A 17,130-nucleotide genomic window follows, 5' to 3' on the forward strand; every position below is an offset into this window, starting at 1 on the left:
AATGGTTCTCAGCAGAAGAAGATTCAGCAGGTTCATTTATTTTGTTTAAATACACAGAGAGCCTGGCTCCTCAATTACACAAAGTCTCTGGGTCATGCAAGGTGGGTGAATACTTAAGTAGAAGGGGATGAAAAAGGACAATTCTTCGATGACAGCATAATCACAAGTGAAGAAAGGAAAACAAATATGATGAAGGAAAGATAAGCTTGAGCTGTCATGACATTCACAGGGAAACATTGGAAAAGGAAAGTCAGCAGTCTCTAGCTGCTGAAACAGATCCAGCCATCAGTGTCCTCAGGGCATCCTTGAGCTCCTGGTTCCTCATGCTGTAGATGAGGGGGTTCAGTGTTGGAGGTATTAAAGTGTACACAACAGCAACCATCACATCCAGAAGTGGGGAGGAGACAGAGGGTGGTTTCAAATGGGCAAATACTGCAGTGCTGACAAGCAGGGAGACCACAGTCAGGTGAGGGAGGCACATGGAAAAGGCTTTGTGCCGTCCCTGCTCAGAGGGGATCCTCAGCACAGCCCTGAAGATCTGCACATAGGACAGCACAATGAAAATAAAACAGCCAAAAGCTACACAGGCACTAACCACAAGAAGTCCAACTTCACTGAGGTAGGAGTCTGAGCAGGAGAGCTTGAGGATCTGAGGAAGTTCACAGAAGAACTGGTCCACAGCATTGCCATGGCAGAGGGGTGGTGAAAATGTACTGGCAGTGTGCAGAAAAGCATAGAGGAACCCAGTGCCCCAGGCAGCTGCTGCCATGTGGACACAAGCTCTGCTGTCCAGGAGGGTCCCGTAGTGCAGGGGTTTGCAGATGGCAACATAGCGGTCATAGGCCATGACGGTGAGGAGAAAATACTCAGAGGAGATAAAGAAGAGAAAGAAAAAGAGCTGAGCAGCACATCCTGCGTAGGAGATGGCCCTTGTGTCCCAAATGGAGCAGTCCATAGCTTTGGGGACAGTGGTGGAGATGGAGGCCATGTCGAGGAGCGAGAGGTTGAGGAGGAAGAAGTACATGGGGGTATGGAGGCGGTGGTCGCAGGCTATGGCAGTGAAGATAAGGCCGTTGGCCAGGAGGGCAGCCAGGTAGATGGACAGAAAGAGCCAGAAGGTCAAGAGCTGAAGCTCCCGTGTGTCCGCGAATGCCAGGAGAAGTAATTCAGTGATGGAGCTGCTGTTGGACATTTACTGCCTTTCAGCATGAGGACCTGTTCAAGGAAGAAAAGACAGTAGGAAGTTAAGGCACTCTTCTGAGTAAAGCCTCTTCCAATTCTCATGGAAGAACCCCAGGCTGCCTCTGTCCTTTCAGGAAGACCTCTGGCACGTTTCTTTTGTGAGGTCCAGTTGGAACTGGTCAAGGTTACCCAAGGGAACAGGGGGGTATGCTTTGTGCTATGGAGGAGCCAGTCCTGCCTTACAGCAACAGGAAAATAGGAGCACAGGTTGATTTCAAATTAAATTTATTCAAGGTATCAAAGAAGTTTTAAGCATAGTTGCTCCCAGTTCACATGACTGCAGAGCAGAGCTGTGGAGATCTAGTTTTATTTATTCTCCTCCAGCTGTCCCACCACAGCTGAGGAGTGCTTTTACAGCATTTCTGCTGCCCTTCAAGTGAAATCTGGTGGGTCTTGAGGGGCAAAGGGACTGTCCCTTCATGCAGAGTGAGGAGAGCTGGTCTCAGCTGCCCTGTGCTGGCACCTTCTGGAGCTGGAGGACAATCGCAGGCAGGTGTTCCTCTCAAAAGAAACTGGACACCGCTGAGAGCAGAGGAATCCAGTTTCCATGGGCACATCCCCAAAGCCCTCAGCCCGACTCATCGTACGTGAGGAGGATCTCAGCTCTTTACTCCCAGCCAGGGACGCACAGGGTTCATTACAGCTGCCTGCATACAAGCTTCCAGCAGCACTGTGGTGGTCTTAGCTTTTCAGTGTCTTCTCCGTGGGGCTGCTAGATAACACAGAGATGCCACGGTTGAGCTGTGTCCTTGTGGTGGGCAGCCTGCAGCCCAGCAGGATCACATGGTGAAAGAGTCAAATGTCCAAAACCTGGCATGCCCTGAAGGGAGGGTGAGATCACTGCCAGCCCTGCATGATGAAGCGAGCAGAGTCCCAGGGTTTTGGAGTGGACTTAGCTACCTTTTCTCCATGGACATATCTGCATAAGAAAATCCACAGCTTTGGTACTCAGCAGCACCTGAATTCTCACTCACCTCATTAGTGGTTGTTTGTGTGGTGGTAGAAGGCAACTGATCACCTGGTGTCCATGGCATCAAGGGTGGGGGTCTCTGCTGGGTGGGAGAGGAGAACATGAGGATGCTCCAGGGAAGTTGCCTGCACTGCACATGGTGGCAGGAGGCACCCGAATCCCCCCTCCACTGCATTTCTGGCAGCGGATTCCTCTCCCTCCCTGCCCACGGCTCTGCTGCCTGCAGCTCTCCCTGCTGGGAGCTGTTTCTCTGTCTCAGCTTCTCCTCTCTGTCTGGGCACACAGAACCCCACTCACACACTGTGTGCTCAGCTCTGCTATGCAGGAACCTCCAGGCAGGAGATCACTGCCCAGGGGCATCTCTGTGAGTGTGGGGGCTGCTCAGACCTAACTAGAGCTGGGGTCTCAGTGCCTTGCTCTGAGCAGAGAAGTAAATTCCTGTCTCCCACTGCCCACCCAGTCCACCAAGAGGAGAAATGTCAAAGCAGAGAGTTCTTCCCTTTCAGATAAATGCTACCTTGAAGCCCTCCTTCAAAAGGACCCTCTGCCAATGTCCTGGGGGTGATGTGCAGCTGTGAGCAGCCCTGACCCATGCAGCACCCCCTCAACAGCAGAAAGACCTTGCCCTGGCCAGAGTCTCGTTTTCACCCACAGTTTTTTCCCCCAGCATCGTGAGGTGGTCCCTGGCAGGCTGAGTGCTGACCCTGGCAGGTAGCAGAGTCCTGCCCTGGCACAGAGACAGGGCAGTGGGACCCTGCTCTGAAGGACAGCCCTGGGCACCCCTGGCTGCACACCCACCTTCACATCCTGCAGCCATCCCTGGGAGAGGGCAGCCTCATGCCCTGTGCCTCTGATGGTGCATCAAGGAAGCCCTGCCATGAAGCACCTCTTTCTCCGTCACTGTAGCCATGGGATGTACCAGATTTTGGAGTCCTGCGCAGGATACTCCTGTGCATTGCAGTCAGAGACTTACTGTGTGAAGGGCTGTGAAGATTTCTCCTCAAATGAGCTCTTTGCATCCTCCAACAACTGACTGCCTTGAATGTCTCTCCTCTCCTCTCAGTGCCTGCAGGCAGTGCCCTCAGCCCTGCTGGGCTTTGCAGAGCAGCTGCTCCTGGGCAGCTGCTCCTCTCTCCTTCCTCTGCACTGCACCCTGCCATGAGCTCCCTCCATCCCAGGAGCCCAGCCCAGCTCAGCAGCAGAGGACCAGCCCAAGGCATCTCTCTTTCTCCTCCCTTTGGACTCCCTTGAGATGTCCCTGGGTCTCCAGGGAACCTGCTGTGAAAGAGGCTGAAGGAATCACTGATGTTCCCTCCTTTAGCTGGGGAGACAAACTGCTTTCCAGAAATGGCATTGCCCTTGTCAGTGACAGCTTTACACCTAATTCTCACCTTGCCTTGTCTCATCAGCAGAAAGGACAACCAGGCTGTGCCAGGGAGGGATCTCCTTTACCCCTGCTGAGGGAAGAGGTGCAGCTGAGTCATTCGAGGCATCTCCTTTGTGGGTTTGTGGTCCTGGGGCTGGAAGGTGACTCAGCTCCCTCTAATTCAGACCACAAGCCCAAGGGAGCAGAGACTGGTCTTGTGCCAGTGAAGTGTGTATAAAACAGGCACCAGCATGAGAGCTCCTTGTCTGAGCTCCCACGCTGGTTAATGGAGATGGAGGGCAGGAGTGGGCTGTTCAGACACTACACCAGGCAACATCTGAGGTGTCAGGGGTGGGTGCAGATATGTGCAGGCACTTCCAAACTCAAATGGAGCAGTTCAGAGAGACAAGGAAACATCTTGGGGCCTGCTCTTGGAGACTCAAATGAAACTCCAAAGGGAATTCAAGGGCACCAAGATGAGCTGTTGCTCTTTCAGGAGCAGCTAAAGAAGCAGCAGAGATATTGTGGGACCACAGCTAAATGTACAAAGAGTAGGTGGAGACAGATCTGAGATACTTCATGTCCTCTCAGCCTCATTTACCACCAACAAGGTCTGTCAGGCCTTTGTGCTTTGGGGCAGGACTCTGGAGGCATGAAACCAGCGGTGGGTGGGCATCAAGCCAGGGGCTGCTTGAGCAAACTACACCCTTACCAGTCCATGGGGTTGGAGGGGCTCCTTCAAGAGGGAGGAGAGTGTGTTTTTCACCAGGAGGCACTAGTTCATCATAATTCCAGTAAGAAATGCACTCGGGATCTATGAGGTATCTTTTAAAATCCTCTTCAGTAGATCAAAGACTATAAAGAGACGATCGTGTAGATAATCTTAGGTCCCTTTAGATGGCGGGAACCCAGGTGCAGGTGCAGTGAACAAGCCTGTGACCCACACACAGCATGCCAGAGAGACCCCACCCATAGAAGACATTCCTCTGTTTTGGTCGTTCAAATAAGTACAGGATTTTCTTACAAGGAAACAACTGCATGCATCATCTCCACAGTCAAAGAGGAGCAATGTTCTCACGAGAAGTTCTTGCTGCACAAGCAAGGCCATGCAGAAGGTGTGATGTGCAGTACAGAGTGAGAGCTGCCTGCAGCCTGCACGCTGACAATGAGCTGCTGAAGTTGTCCTTCAGCCAAGGGGTCTGTGCAGCACAGCACAGGCGTGAAGACCATGCTGGAAGTGCAACGCAGCAAGGCTCGATGTCGAACGGTCTTCTGGGCAGGATCAGGATTCAGATTTCCCTGAGAGAAGTCTGCACTGAACCCTGATGCCATAGGTGAGCTGCTGCAGCTGAAATGGGCACAGCCAGGAGGAGGTGGAGCCCTGTGGCTTGTCACAAAGATGTGATGGTGTTGGATTAAACAAGACGTGGTGGGTTAGCTTGCTCTCATGGAGCTCTGCAATGGAGAAACACAGGCTCTGCTGGGGAGACTGGCAGGGAGGATGAGCATGGGATGGCCCCTGTGTTCTCCTCCTCTGGAGGAGGACAACCAGTTTGGTGGGGGTAAACTCCAGGGTTACTTAATAAAACTCAAGCACCATTACAGAAATGGAGATGGGTGATTTGGAGAGATCCCTGAACACAAGTATTGCTGTGCCATGACATCTGAGATTCCATTTGCTAGTCCAGAAGAGGATGATGCCCCTTGAGGTGTCCTGGAATATCTCCTGACCCGTGTTGTGTTTTAGGCTGTGAAGAAAATCAGAACAACACCCCAGGCTGGAGTAATTTCACCTTCACTGCTGACATGCAGGGCAGATGGAGGGACTTCAGAGTGTCCAGGCATTCTGCTAAAGGGTTAGGTGTTCAGAGATCCAAAACGACATAATGGTGTTGTATCAGTGTCCATCACACAATACTTTGACCTGCTTTGTGCTTTGACCACTTAGGGATCTGTTCTATGACATTTTTTTGGTAAAAAAATAAGCTCCTCACACAGACACACACTGAATTAAGGATGAAAGATAGAGAGCAGATAAGAATTAGGGTAATGTCTTCTAAGAGGTGTTGCCGTGAAATGGTAACAATGAGTCAGCAATGGGAGGAAAAGCACTGTTCTAGAAACTTCATGCCAGAGGATAAAGACTGTAAAGTTATAGCTGTCTTGTCAAGTAAGAATGAATTGCAAGAATAAAATTAAAGAAACGAAGTTTATCATAACCACGAAGGAGAAGAAATTTTAGAGAGTTGTACTGCTAATGGTTTTACTGAGAATTGAAAGAAGTCCATAATGTGGCCACTAAGTCTCCACCCACCACTCGCTCACTTCCTCTCCTAAGGGGAGAAGAGAGAATTTGAAGCGCAAAGTGATAAAAACCATTGGGTCAAGATAAGGCAGACTTGAATAGGTAAAGCAAAAGCTGTGCCCACAAGCAGAGCAAAAGAAGGAGTTCATTGACTGCTTCCCATCGACAGGCAGATGTTTCAGTCATTTCCAGGAAAGCAGGGATCCATCACGAGTAATGGTTACTTGGGAAGAGAAATGACATCATTCCAAACATCCCACCTTCCTCCTTCTTCCTCCAGCTTTTATTGCTGAGCACAACATCCTATGGTTTGGAATATTCCGTTGGTCAGTTGGGGTCAGCTGACCCCTCCTAAGTCCTTGCCCACCCCCAGTCTACTGGCTGGCAAGGAAGCGTGAGGAACAGCAAAACCCTTGGCACTGTGCAAGCTCTGCTCAGCAATAGCTGAACCGTGGGGGTGTTATCAGCACCGGTTTGGTAACAAATCCAAAACTTCGCACCATACCAGGTGCTATGAGGACAATTAACCCCACTCCAGCCATATTCTGTAAAGCAAATCTGCAGTCCCACAGCATTCCTAGTAGCAGTTCCATCTCATTCCCTGTCCACTGCAGACCAAGCATCTGCAATACAAATGTGGGCAAAAACTTCCCTCTTCCTGGAATCTTGCAAAAGCACTCAGGCCTCAAGGAGCACAGAGGTGGCTAAGGCAGGTTGTCTCCTCCCCAAGATGTGCTTCCCCCAATGGTGGATACATGAATGGTGAATGGAGAAACATGGTCATCACCAGAGAATGAGATGGAAAGCGTCTCATTCAGAGCTTCTTCTATTTTCAGTGAGTGATGAGACAGTGATTGGCAATGCGTAGGGATGCAAGAGAGGGTGGAAGGAAATCACCGAGAAGCAAGGTTCAGGGCTTTAGTAAATCCTTACAACCATGTCGGAGCCCAGAAATGGAAAGAAGTTCATGTCTGCAGGTGGGGGAGGAGTAGCTGTGTCCTGGGAGTGTGGCTGAAGGACCCTGCACAAAGCAGGGGTCATATGGGAAGTTTCCATCATGCGAGCATGCCTCAATCTGGGAGATGGAGAATGTCCACTGCTGGAGGTGGCTGAACAGTGCTCCTCACGCCCCATGAGCTGACCTTTCTGTCTTCCTCTCCTTCACTACCCACACTTGCCTGGAATTCTGGAAACATCCATGGCCCTGGAGAATGCCTGAACCTGCCGGAGTGGGGAAGATTCAGTGAGACCTGTGGGAGTGCAGGCAGAGAGCGTGGTGTGCGTAGCAGAGGGTGTGCTACAGGCCATAAGAAAACCTGAAATAACCTATGTAGAGCCCTGAGCAACACAGGAGAGAAAGGACATTCTTTACCAGGCTCTGAGGGTCACGGCTTGGCCGCTCTGATGGTAAACACCAAGGGCTTACGAGGCATCAGAGCCACCTACACATTGCCTTGGCCACGTGCAACCAGTGCCTCCAATGTTTTGCTTCAGCAGCCCCGAGGGACAGACACCTTCACTGGTCATTCCCTTCACGGCTTTGTCAGTGTTGGCCCTCAGTGGGGCCCAACACCCTCAGAAACTCTGTGTTTCCTTCTTCTTCCCACTTCTGTAGAGCTTGTATCTGCAGTTCAGGAACTTGGCACCAGAGGGCTCACTAACATGAACAACACCCTAGTAAGCCATGGCTCTGTGCATAATTTTCCCCAATTCTTCATGTCATTGCTGGCTAATTTGGGAAATTTCAGGAGAGCAGCCAACCAGAGAAGATTTAAATATTAAGGAACAATCAATCAGAATCTCTTATTTTTCCATATTTCTTTATATTTCTGCTTACTTTAGAACTGATATCACCCTTCTCCTATCCAGAGCACAGAATCACAGAATGCTTTGGGTTGGGAGGGACATTTAGTGGTCATCTAGCCCAATCCCCCTGCAGTGAGCAGGGACACCTTGAACTACACCGGGTTGGTCAGAGCCTCATCCAACCTGGCCTTCAGTGTTTCTAGGGATGGCGCCTCCATTACCTCTCTGGGAAACCCGTTCCAGTGTTTCACCATCCTCATGGCAAAAAAATTTCTTCCCTATACCCAGTCTTGATCTACCCTCCCTTAGTTTAAAGCCATTTCTCCTTGACCAGTCAGAACAGGCCTTGCTAAAAACATTTTCTCCATCTTTCTTGGACGCTCCCTTTCAGTACTGAAATGCCGCAATAATGTCTCCCCACAGCCTTATCTTCTCCAGGCTGAGCACCTGCAACTCTTTCATCCTGTCCTCACAGGAGAGGTGCTCCTCTTCTGTTGCCCTCCTCTGGACCGAGTCCAACAGCTCCATCTCCTTCTTGTGCTGGGGACTCTAGAGCTGGACACAGGACTCAAGGTGGGGTCTCACCAGGGAAGAGCAGAGGGGCAGAATCACCTCCCTCAACCTGCTGGCCATGCTTCTTTTGATGTAGCCCAGAATACGTTTGGCTTTCTGGGCTATGAGCGCACACTGGTGGCTCATGTCCAATTTTTCATCCACCACTACCCCCAAGTCCTACTCTTACAGGGCAGCTCTCAATCCCTTCATCTCCCAGCCTGTATTGACAGTGGGGGTTGCCCCAACCCAGGTGCAGGACCTTGCACTTGGCCTTGTTGAATCTCATAAAGTTCACTCAGGCCTATTTCTTGATCTTGTCCAGGTCCCTCTGACGTGTCAGCTGCACCACTCAGCCTGGCATCCTCTGCAAACTTGCTGAGGGTGCACTCAATCTCACTGTCTATGTTATTGACAAAGCTCTTAAACAGCACTGGTCCCAGTACAGACCCCTGAGGGACATGACTTGTCACCAGTGTCCATTTTGACGTTGAGCTGTTGACCACTACCCTCTGGCTGCAGCCTTCCAACCAATTCCTTATCCACCCAACAGTCCACCCATCAAAATCCATATCTCTCGGATTTAGAGAGAAGGATGTGGTGAGGGACTGTGTCGAAGGCTTTACAGAAATCCAGACAGATCACATCCATAGCTCTTCCCTGTCCATTGATATTATCATGCCATCACAGAAAGCAACTACTGTGGTCAGGCAGGACTTGCCCTTGGTGAATCCACGCTGGCTGTCTCGCATCACCTCCCTGTCCTCCATGGGCCTTAGCATAGCTCCTAGAACGATCTGTTCCATGACTTTCCCAGGCACAGAGGTGAGGCTGACAGGTCGGTAGTTCCCAAGGTCCTCCATTCCACCCTTTTTAAAAATGGGCACCAGGGACTTTGCCTGACTGCCATGACCTTCAAATATGATGGAGAGTGGCTTGGCATCCTTGTACCCTCCCAGGCAAACAAACCTCTTTTTACCCTTTCCTCTGAAGCCCTAGTTTTGCTTCCTTTGTACACTCATTTGGGGCAGAAAATGACAAATCTGGTAGGCCATCTGTACACACACGTTAACAGCTGTCAAAACACAGCCTCGCTCCAGGGACACATGGAAAAGCTCTGAGATGAGAAGAAGTCAGTCCTTCATCAGGGGCAGAATAGGCCCACAAATGAGGGCAGGCTGGGACCTGAACAGCTCAGGAGTGACCCTGAGGAGAAGGGCCTGGCCATGAAGAGGAATGCCATAAGAGCCAGCAGCACATGCTCAAAGCTATAAAGGCCAGATGCGTACTGGGCTGCATTAGGGGGAGCATGGAAACACAGACAAGGGAGTGAGCATCCCTCTTGACTGACCAGTGGTGTGGCCACGTCTGGACAAGCGTGTCGGGGTGTGTGGCTCTCTGTTCTGGAGGAGTGGGGCTGGAATTGGAGATTGTCCAAAGGAGACCTGCCAGGGGTTTGGAGCGAGGGAGCTGGGCTTCTTTAACCTGGTGAGGTGGAGGCTCAGGGCAGTATAGTAGTAGCCTGCAACTGCTTGTAGGGAGATTTCAGAGGTGATGGAGCTTTCCTTCAGAGTGGGAAGAGAAGTAAACCTTCACAAATTGCAGCTTGTAAGGAGATCAGGAGGTCACCCGGAAGGCGTCTGCATCAGCCGAAGGCTTTGTATTTCAAGAAACAGCCAGCAATGGGTAGAAAGACATTGGTGAAGGCATAGAAATGCTGGGATAACAACTAGATGGGAAAGCAAGAAGGGTGTCTGCCTTCCCAGGGCCTGGCGGTCAGGGCTTGGTGTTCCTGTGTCATAAAAAAAATCAAGGCTTTTCTCAGCATTACAGCCACCTGCACAGTGCCTTTGCCTACCTGCAATCACAGCCTCCAATTATCTGCCTTAACGAGACCCTGGGGAGGCTTGGTCAGTAATGGCCCTCAGTGGGGCTTGCTAATACTAGAATGTACTTTTGAGTACTGAAAGACAGGCAAGCTTTTAACTCCCTGAAGCTCAAAGCATCTCCATAGGTGAGAGGTATCTGAATGAAAAAAGCTTCAGGGAAGAAGAAAACCAGAGAATAATTGGGAATGGCCTTAGTCTAGACAGTCTGCTTCTAATAAGACGATTTTAGAAATCACTATATCATGATAAATGAAGGTACATGAAAGATCTGAGAAACACTCAGATACACTCCATAACAGGCAGAATAGTGGTAATGAAGTTACAGGAGAAAATCAATATTTCGCTTAACATCCCACACAGATGCTATATGAAGTAGTGGGCTTGCTTTTCAAAATGGAACGTTAAGAAGCAGGAGAGGGTCCTGCGGAGGTCTGCCAAGATGGAGCTAAGGGCCTAAAGCACGAGTTGTGAGGAAAGTCTGAGGAATTTGAGCCTCTCTAGCTTCTAAAGGAGGCATGAGACATCCTAGTAAGAGCCTATAGGTACCTGCAGAGATGATGAAGCCAAGCTCTCTTCTGCAGTGTGCGGTGACAAAACAGAGGCAACAGCCACAAACTGCCTTTTGGGACCTGTACGCTGATCTTTAGGAAAGACAAAACAGACTAGGAGGAGTGTTGCTGTGATCTCCAAATTTGGTGATCTCCGTGTTTCATCTCGGCAAAGTTACGGCCAACCTGGAGGCTGGACTAGAGGCCCCTCAACAGTCCCTTTTGGGGCCAGAGCCCTTTGAGAAGCCTGGACCTTGCAACACACTGTACAAGAATAAGCTAGAAGTCAGAATCTCTACATCATGTGCCCATAAGACAATTCAGGGTGGAAGGGATCCTAAGAAGGTGGTAGTCCAATGCCAGATCCAAGCTGGGACAATTCTGATGTCAAATCAGGTTGCTCAGTCAATGTCACTACCCATAAAGAGAATCTATACATGAAGGAGGCATCTAAGCCACCTTTACAAAAATGAAGATGAGCCATTTGATCATCTTCATGAGCAGAGCTATCGGTAGGCCATGCCTCCAAGGATACCCAGAAACATCTAGCTTCTTGTCCAGAGGACTGGGATTCTTCTGTAAGTTTCTGGGCATAGCTCCAGACCATGGGGTGCTTTAGCCTGTAAACAGAATTGAAAGAAGACCCCTGACTTGGGTACTATCAATCTCATTTCTAAAACAGAGGGAGATGCAGGGGTCTTGGAGATTCCATGTTCCTCCTGAAGATTTAAAGCCTCAGAGACAGGAACAGAAGATAACAGTTTTGAACTAGTATAACCTTCAGATCCTTTTACATATGAGGGCTCTGCTCCCCCCCCTTTCCACTAATGGCACCCAGAAACCTCACCTGCTTTTCCTTCCTCTCGTCCCAAAACCTGACCAAGTGACGGGAAGAATGGAAGCAGAAAGGCCTCAGGCCTCTATGAATCAGCTGGGGCCTGGCAGCTGGAGGATGATGGTGTCATTTCATTATACACCCCATAAAGAATAAAGCTGGGAAGTGCCTCTGCAAGTTCAAATCAACAAGGTCCACGAATAGGCAAGGTTGTTTCTACAGCTGGGACTGGAGACAGGTAGTGAAGCTGGGGCTGAACATGAGGTTCAATGGTCTCCAGGACCAATGGACTGAGGTGTGGGTGGAGGGCCCAGGTAAGGCTGGTCAGGGATAGGAAGGCAGGTCTATGGATTGTCTCAGGACCTTGATCCTTCTCCCATGGGATCCCACCTGCCAGTGCCCTCAGTAGTGCATGTTCTAAATCCCTGATGTACAGTGTCAGTGCTCTGCTAGTCTCCTTCCCCAATTCCCTGGGGATCTGGGAGACCACATTTTCAAGGCAAGTACAGCCGGGGCTGACACTAGTCTTCACAAACTCCCACCTTACCTGTTGACTGTCCTAGAGAGAACCTCTGTGTATCTGATCTGTCCTGTCATCACACAGGGCATCTTTCACTCTCCTTATGACATTGTATGACCACCTGCCATGAAAGTTGTGGGAGCTGTCCTTCTCCACCTCAGCTCGTATTCCACTCATGTCCAGAGCTCTGTCATGGCACAGGGCTCCTTCAGTCTGAGCCTCAGGCTGTGGGCTTTATTGCACATTTGGGCTGCAGCACCTCAGATGTGGCACCAGGACCAAGGACAGACTTGTCACACGGAAATGCCCCATGTGGAAAGCTTTTCTTCCCAGCTGAGGCATGCTGGAGTGGATGGCAGGTGGCGGCATAATGAGGATTGAGATTCCCACAAAGAGAGTGAAAACTGCAGTCCCCAGGGCCAGAGACAAAAAGGCCTGGGCTGTCCAGGGGACTCTGCAGCACTGTGGGACCTGTGACTCAGGTGAAGTTTATCTCTAAGAAGAACAAACAGTTTCTGCTGAGAAAGACCCTGGAGGAAGACAGCCCATGATCAAATCACACTGTGGACATATCTTTTGGGGCTGACTGGCCAGATAGCAGCTCTGCAGAGAAGGACCTTGGGGTCCTGCAGGACAACAAGGTGATGAGCGTGAGCCAGCAATGCACCCCCGTGGCAAAAGGCAACAGCTGCCTGGGCTGCTGGCATATCAAGGAGGTGATCCTTCCCTTCTGTTCAGTAGTGCTGAGGCCACATCTGGAGCCCGGTGTCCAGTGCTGGGTTTCCCAGTGCGAGAAAGTTGTTGACCTTATAAAGCAGGTCCAGCAAAGAGCCACAAAACAGGTTTGAGGGACTGCAGCATCTTTCATGGGAGAAAATGCTTAGAGATCTGGAACTGTTCAGCCTGGGGAAGAAAGGGCTTGGCAGGATCATATTCGTGTGTATAAATACCTGATGGTAGGGCGTGAAAACAAGGGAGCCAAACTGTTCTCAGGAGTTCCCAGTGACAAGACGAGGGGTGCTGGACACAGCTACAAACAGTTGAAATTCCGTCTGAAATCAAGAAAATACTTTTTGTTTCTGAGAGTGGTCAGACCCTGGAAGAGGTTGCCCAGAGAGGCTGCTGAGTCTCCATCCATGGAGGGCTTTGAAATACACCTAGACAAGGTCCTGAGCACCCTGCTCTAGCTAACTCTGCCTCAGCTGATGGATGGGGCTAGATGATATCCAGAGGTACCTTCCAAGCTCAAATCTGCTTTGATTCTGTGAGAATAAACAAGAAAATTACGACAGAAAGAAACAAACAAGACATAAGCTTGACCACAAATACTGAGAACCCAACCTGGAGCAGGGAAAAAGTGTGAGGAAGAAAGAACGGCAGAGATGTTCTGTACTGATTGTAACCCCCCTTTCACCATCCCTCTCTGTTTGTCTTGGGATTAGGTGGGTAGCAGAGTTGGGAAGGAAGGAGTAATTCCAGCCTGGAAAAAGTAGCAGAGTGGGGGGGATGGTCTTGAATGCTTTTCTTGTAGTTTCTCACAATGAAAATCCTTTTTTAATTGGTAGTAAGTTAAATTGATCATCTCTAAGCCAACTCTTCTTTGCCCATGACACTAATTGGTAAGTGATTCCTTTTCTTTATCTTGACCCCTGAGCATTTCTGGTTTAATTTTTCCCATTGTCCTGTTGAGTGCAGGGAGTGAGTGAGCAGCTGGGTCAGTGTTAGTCTGCTGCCCAGCACAAGAAAGACCCTGACAGACTGGAGCAAGTCTTACAGAGGCCAGAACTATGGTTGGGGCCTGGAGCACATCATGGACAAGGGGAGGCAGAGAGACCTGAGTTATTGAGAAATCCCTCAGAGCCGAACACTGGAGGAAGGACCCAGGCCAGTTGGTGGGATCTCAGTCAATGGAGATTTTCAGTATTAGTCAAGACAAGGCCATGAGCACCTGATCTATCTGGAGGTGTCTCAGAATGTTCTTGGCTGAGAGACCGTCTGTGGCAAGAGCTGTGGGACTTGTGCGTGTAATAGCAATGGGTAGGAAAATGGTTCCCTTCTAAATACTAGTAGTGATGGAGTTGGGTACCCCTGAACCCTGGAGTAGGACAGAGAGGACCATGCAGCCAAGCTCACTCCTCAGGGCTGGGGTGGACAGCCGGAGAAGGAAGTGGCCAGTCAGCACCCTGCTGAGTGCTCCACCCTGCACACTCCCACAACTTGGCTCTACACTGGTGCTTTCTTCTTCCTTTGGCTCTCCTAAATTCATGCTGTAGGTGATCCCCAACCCTGACAGAATTTACACTCTCATCTGTTCGCACTAGCCCCACTCCCAAGGACAGCATGACAGTCCTACCCTAGGGTTCCTAAGGCAGCTCCTGCATCTCTCCCGTCTCCCTCCCCTGTGCCTGCTGAGTCGCCCCTGACTCCCACGACACTGCAGAGCCCTGGTTCGTGGATACATTGATTTAGTGCTTTACTCCTGGGGGAGTTTCACCTCTGAGGTATTTCACCTTCTGATTCTCCACTCATTCCAACCCCAGGGCACGTGGTGAGTCCCCCTGCTCTCCTTTCGTCAACCCTCCCAGTTCATTTTTAGAGAATCTGTTATAGGACACTGGTCCTGTCATACATCATGACACCTGTGGAGTTAATGGGGAGCTCATGGACCATCTCTGCTGCCCTGAGACAGCATGAAGAGAGCTTTTTAATCAGGAACATTTGGTCTAGTGAACCAAATAGTACCATGAGCTTAACTCCAGAGACACTGAGAATGGAAGAAGTATTCCTTGGGTATATTCTTGGAATCAGCTAGGAGGAAGACCCCAGCCTTCAGGAACTGAACCTGGGATATCCCCTTTTATTGAAGAGCTGCAATCTGAAAGGCCACATCTGACATAGTGTTGTGCAACAGTCAAAAACAATAAGGTAAGGCTCGAGGCAAGGAGTATAAACCCCGAAAATTATCTAAAAGTAAGATGATCGCGGGAGAAGAAAGCAGACTCATGACCTAGGATAAAGTCTGGGAAATGTGCAGACAAGTGGAGGCAGGTTATCATCACTGGAACAGTGTGCACTGGGCCCTTTTCCATAGGGCTTCCTTGAGCTTCTGGTTCCTCATGCTGTAGATGAGGGGGTTCACTGCTGGAGGCACCACCGAGTACAGAACAGTTACGACCAGGTTTAGAAAAGGGGAAGAGATGGAGGAGGGCTTCAGGTGAGCAAACACTGCAGTGCTGACAAACAGAACAACCACAGCCAGGTGAGGGAGGCACATGGAAAAGGCTTTGTGCCGTCCCTGCTCAGAGGGGATCCTCAGCACAGCCCTGAAGATCTGCAAATAGGACACCATAATGAAAGCAAAACATACCAAACCTAAACAGGCACTAACCACAATTAGTTCAACTTCACTGATATAGGAATCTGAGCAAGACAGCTTGAGGATTTGGGGCATTTCACAGAAGAACTGGTCCAAAGCGTTGCCATGGCAGATGGGTAGTGAAAAAGTATTGGCTGTGTGCATGAGAGCATAGAGGATCCCAGTGCCCCAGGCAGCTGCTGCCATGTGGACACAAGCTCTGTTGCCCAGGAGGGTCTCATAATGCAGGGGTTTGCAGATGGCAACATAGCGGTCATAGGCCATGACAGTGAGGAGAAAGTATTCGGTTGTGATAGAAAAGAGAAAAAAAAAGAGCTGTATAACACATCCTGCGTAGGAGATGGTCCTGGTGCCCCAGAGGGAATTGGCCATGGCTTTGGGCAGAGTTGTGGAGATGGAGCCCAGGTCGAGGAGGGCGAGGTTGAGGAGGAAGAAGTACATGGGAGTGTGGAGGAGATGGTCGCAGGCTATGGCAGTGACGGTGAGACCGTTGCCCAGGAGGGCAGCCAGGTAGATGGCCAGGAAGAGCCAGAAGGTCAAGAGTTGCAGCTCCCGTGTGTCTGTGAATGCCAGGAGGAGGAATTCTGTGATGGAGCTGCTGTTGGACATTTGCTTCCTCTGGGCATTTGGAGCTGTCCAGGGAGGAAGAGGCAGTGACCAGTTAGAGTAGACATCTCAGAGCAAAACCTATTCCACTTATCATGGAAACCCCCCAGATCACCTCTCCCCTTTCAGATAACTTTGGCTATGAACTCTGGTGGGTGCTGGCTGAGGATGCCCCAGAGAGCAGGGGGTTGTCCTGTGGACTCTGAGAGAATCTGTCCTGCCCTAACAAGATAGAAATCCACCTGTGATATTAAAGAGCTTTTTCAGCACTGTCACTCCCAGTTCACTGAGCTGCACAGCCTGGTTTTCGTTCTTTGGTTCTAGTTGGCCCACCACTGTGCATGGTATTTTAAAGGCAGAAATACTTGGCATTTCTCCTTGTCTCCAAGAAAAACCTTGTGGATCCTCTGAAGCAAAAGCACTATCCCTTCATGCAGAGTGAGGACAGTTGGTCTGTCACTCAGCCCTGGTCTCAGCTGCCCTAAGATGTCACCTCTCTGATCTGCAGGGTGATTGCACTCAGAGGTTCCCCTGAGAAGAAGCTGGACAATACTGAGAACAGGTGAATCCAGTCGCCAAGGGCACATCTCCAAACTCTTCATACTGTCTCATCCTACCCGAGGAGGAGCTCAGCTCTCCCCTCCATGCCAGGGACACAGAGGGCTCATCACAGCTGCTTGCACACAGCCTCCCAGCAGCATTTCCACGGCCTCACTACTGAGGGGCTGCAAGGTGACACAGAGATGGCAGGTAAGACCTGTGCCCTTCTGGAAGACAGCCTGCAGCCAAGCAGGAACCCTGGGGAAATAAGGGAATGTGTAGAAGATCCCATGTCCTGAATGGGGAGTTGCCTCCCTGAGCCCTGCAAACACCATTGCACGGAGCTCCCACCTTAGCTGGGAACAAAGGCAGCATGCAGAGGAGGGGAAAAAAGGAGAAATTCCCCAATCCTCCTGTTAATGGAGGCAGCACAGGCACAAACAGATGAGTGGTCAGGAGTTTTCCCTCATCAGGGGTCCCTCTGCCAAGGAGGCGATTCATGCCTTCATTCAGCAGAGATGAAGAAAAGAAAGCAAGAACTGTGCAGCACATCCAGGACAGGAGATGCTTCTGGT

General features: G+C 50.3%; 2 protein-coding genes across 2 annotated transcripts; both read right to left on the bottom strand.

Moving 5' to 3' along the window:
- Positions 1-250: 250 nt before the first annotated feature.
- On the bottom strand, positions 251-1,213 carry LOC142365090 (olfactory receptor 14A16-like). Its single transcript, XM_075445534.1, has one exon. The coding sequence runs from the start codon at positions 1,190-1,192 to the stop codon at positions 251-253; it is 942 nt and encodes a 313-aa protein (XP_075301649.1). The 5' UTR covers positions 1,193-1,213.
- A 13,875-nt stretch (positions 1,214-15,088) lies between these two features.
- On the bottom strand, positions 15,089-16,018 carry LOC104335840 (olfactory receptor 14A16). Its single transcript, XM_075445551.1, has one exon. It carries the CDS (start codon positions 16,016-16,018, stop codon positions 15,089-15,091), a length of 930 nt encoding a protein of 309 aa, XP_075301666.1.
- Positions 16,019-17,130: the final 1,112 nt, after the last annotated feature.

The sequence above is a fragment of the Opisthocomus hoazin genome, chromosome 31, assembly GCF_030867145.1.
Source record: "Opisthocomus hoazin isolate bOpiHoa1 chromosome 31, bOpiHoa1.hap1, whole genome shotgun sequence".
Classification (NCBI taxonomy): Eukaryota; Metazoa; Chordata; class Aves; order Opisthocomiformes; family Opisthocomidae; genus Opisthocomus; species Opisthocomus hoazin.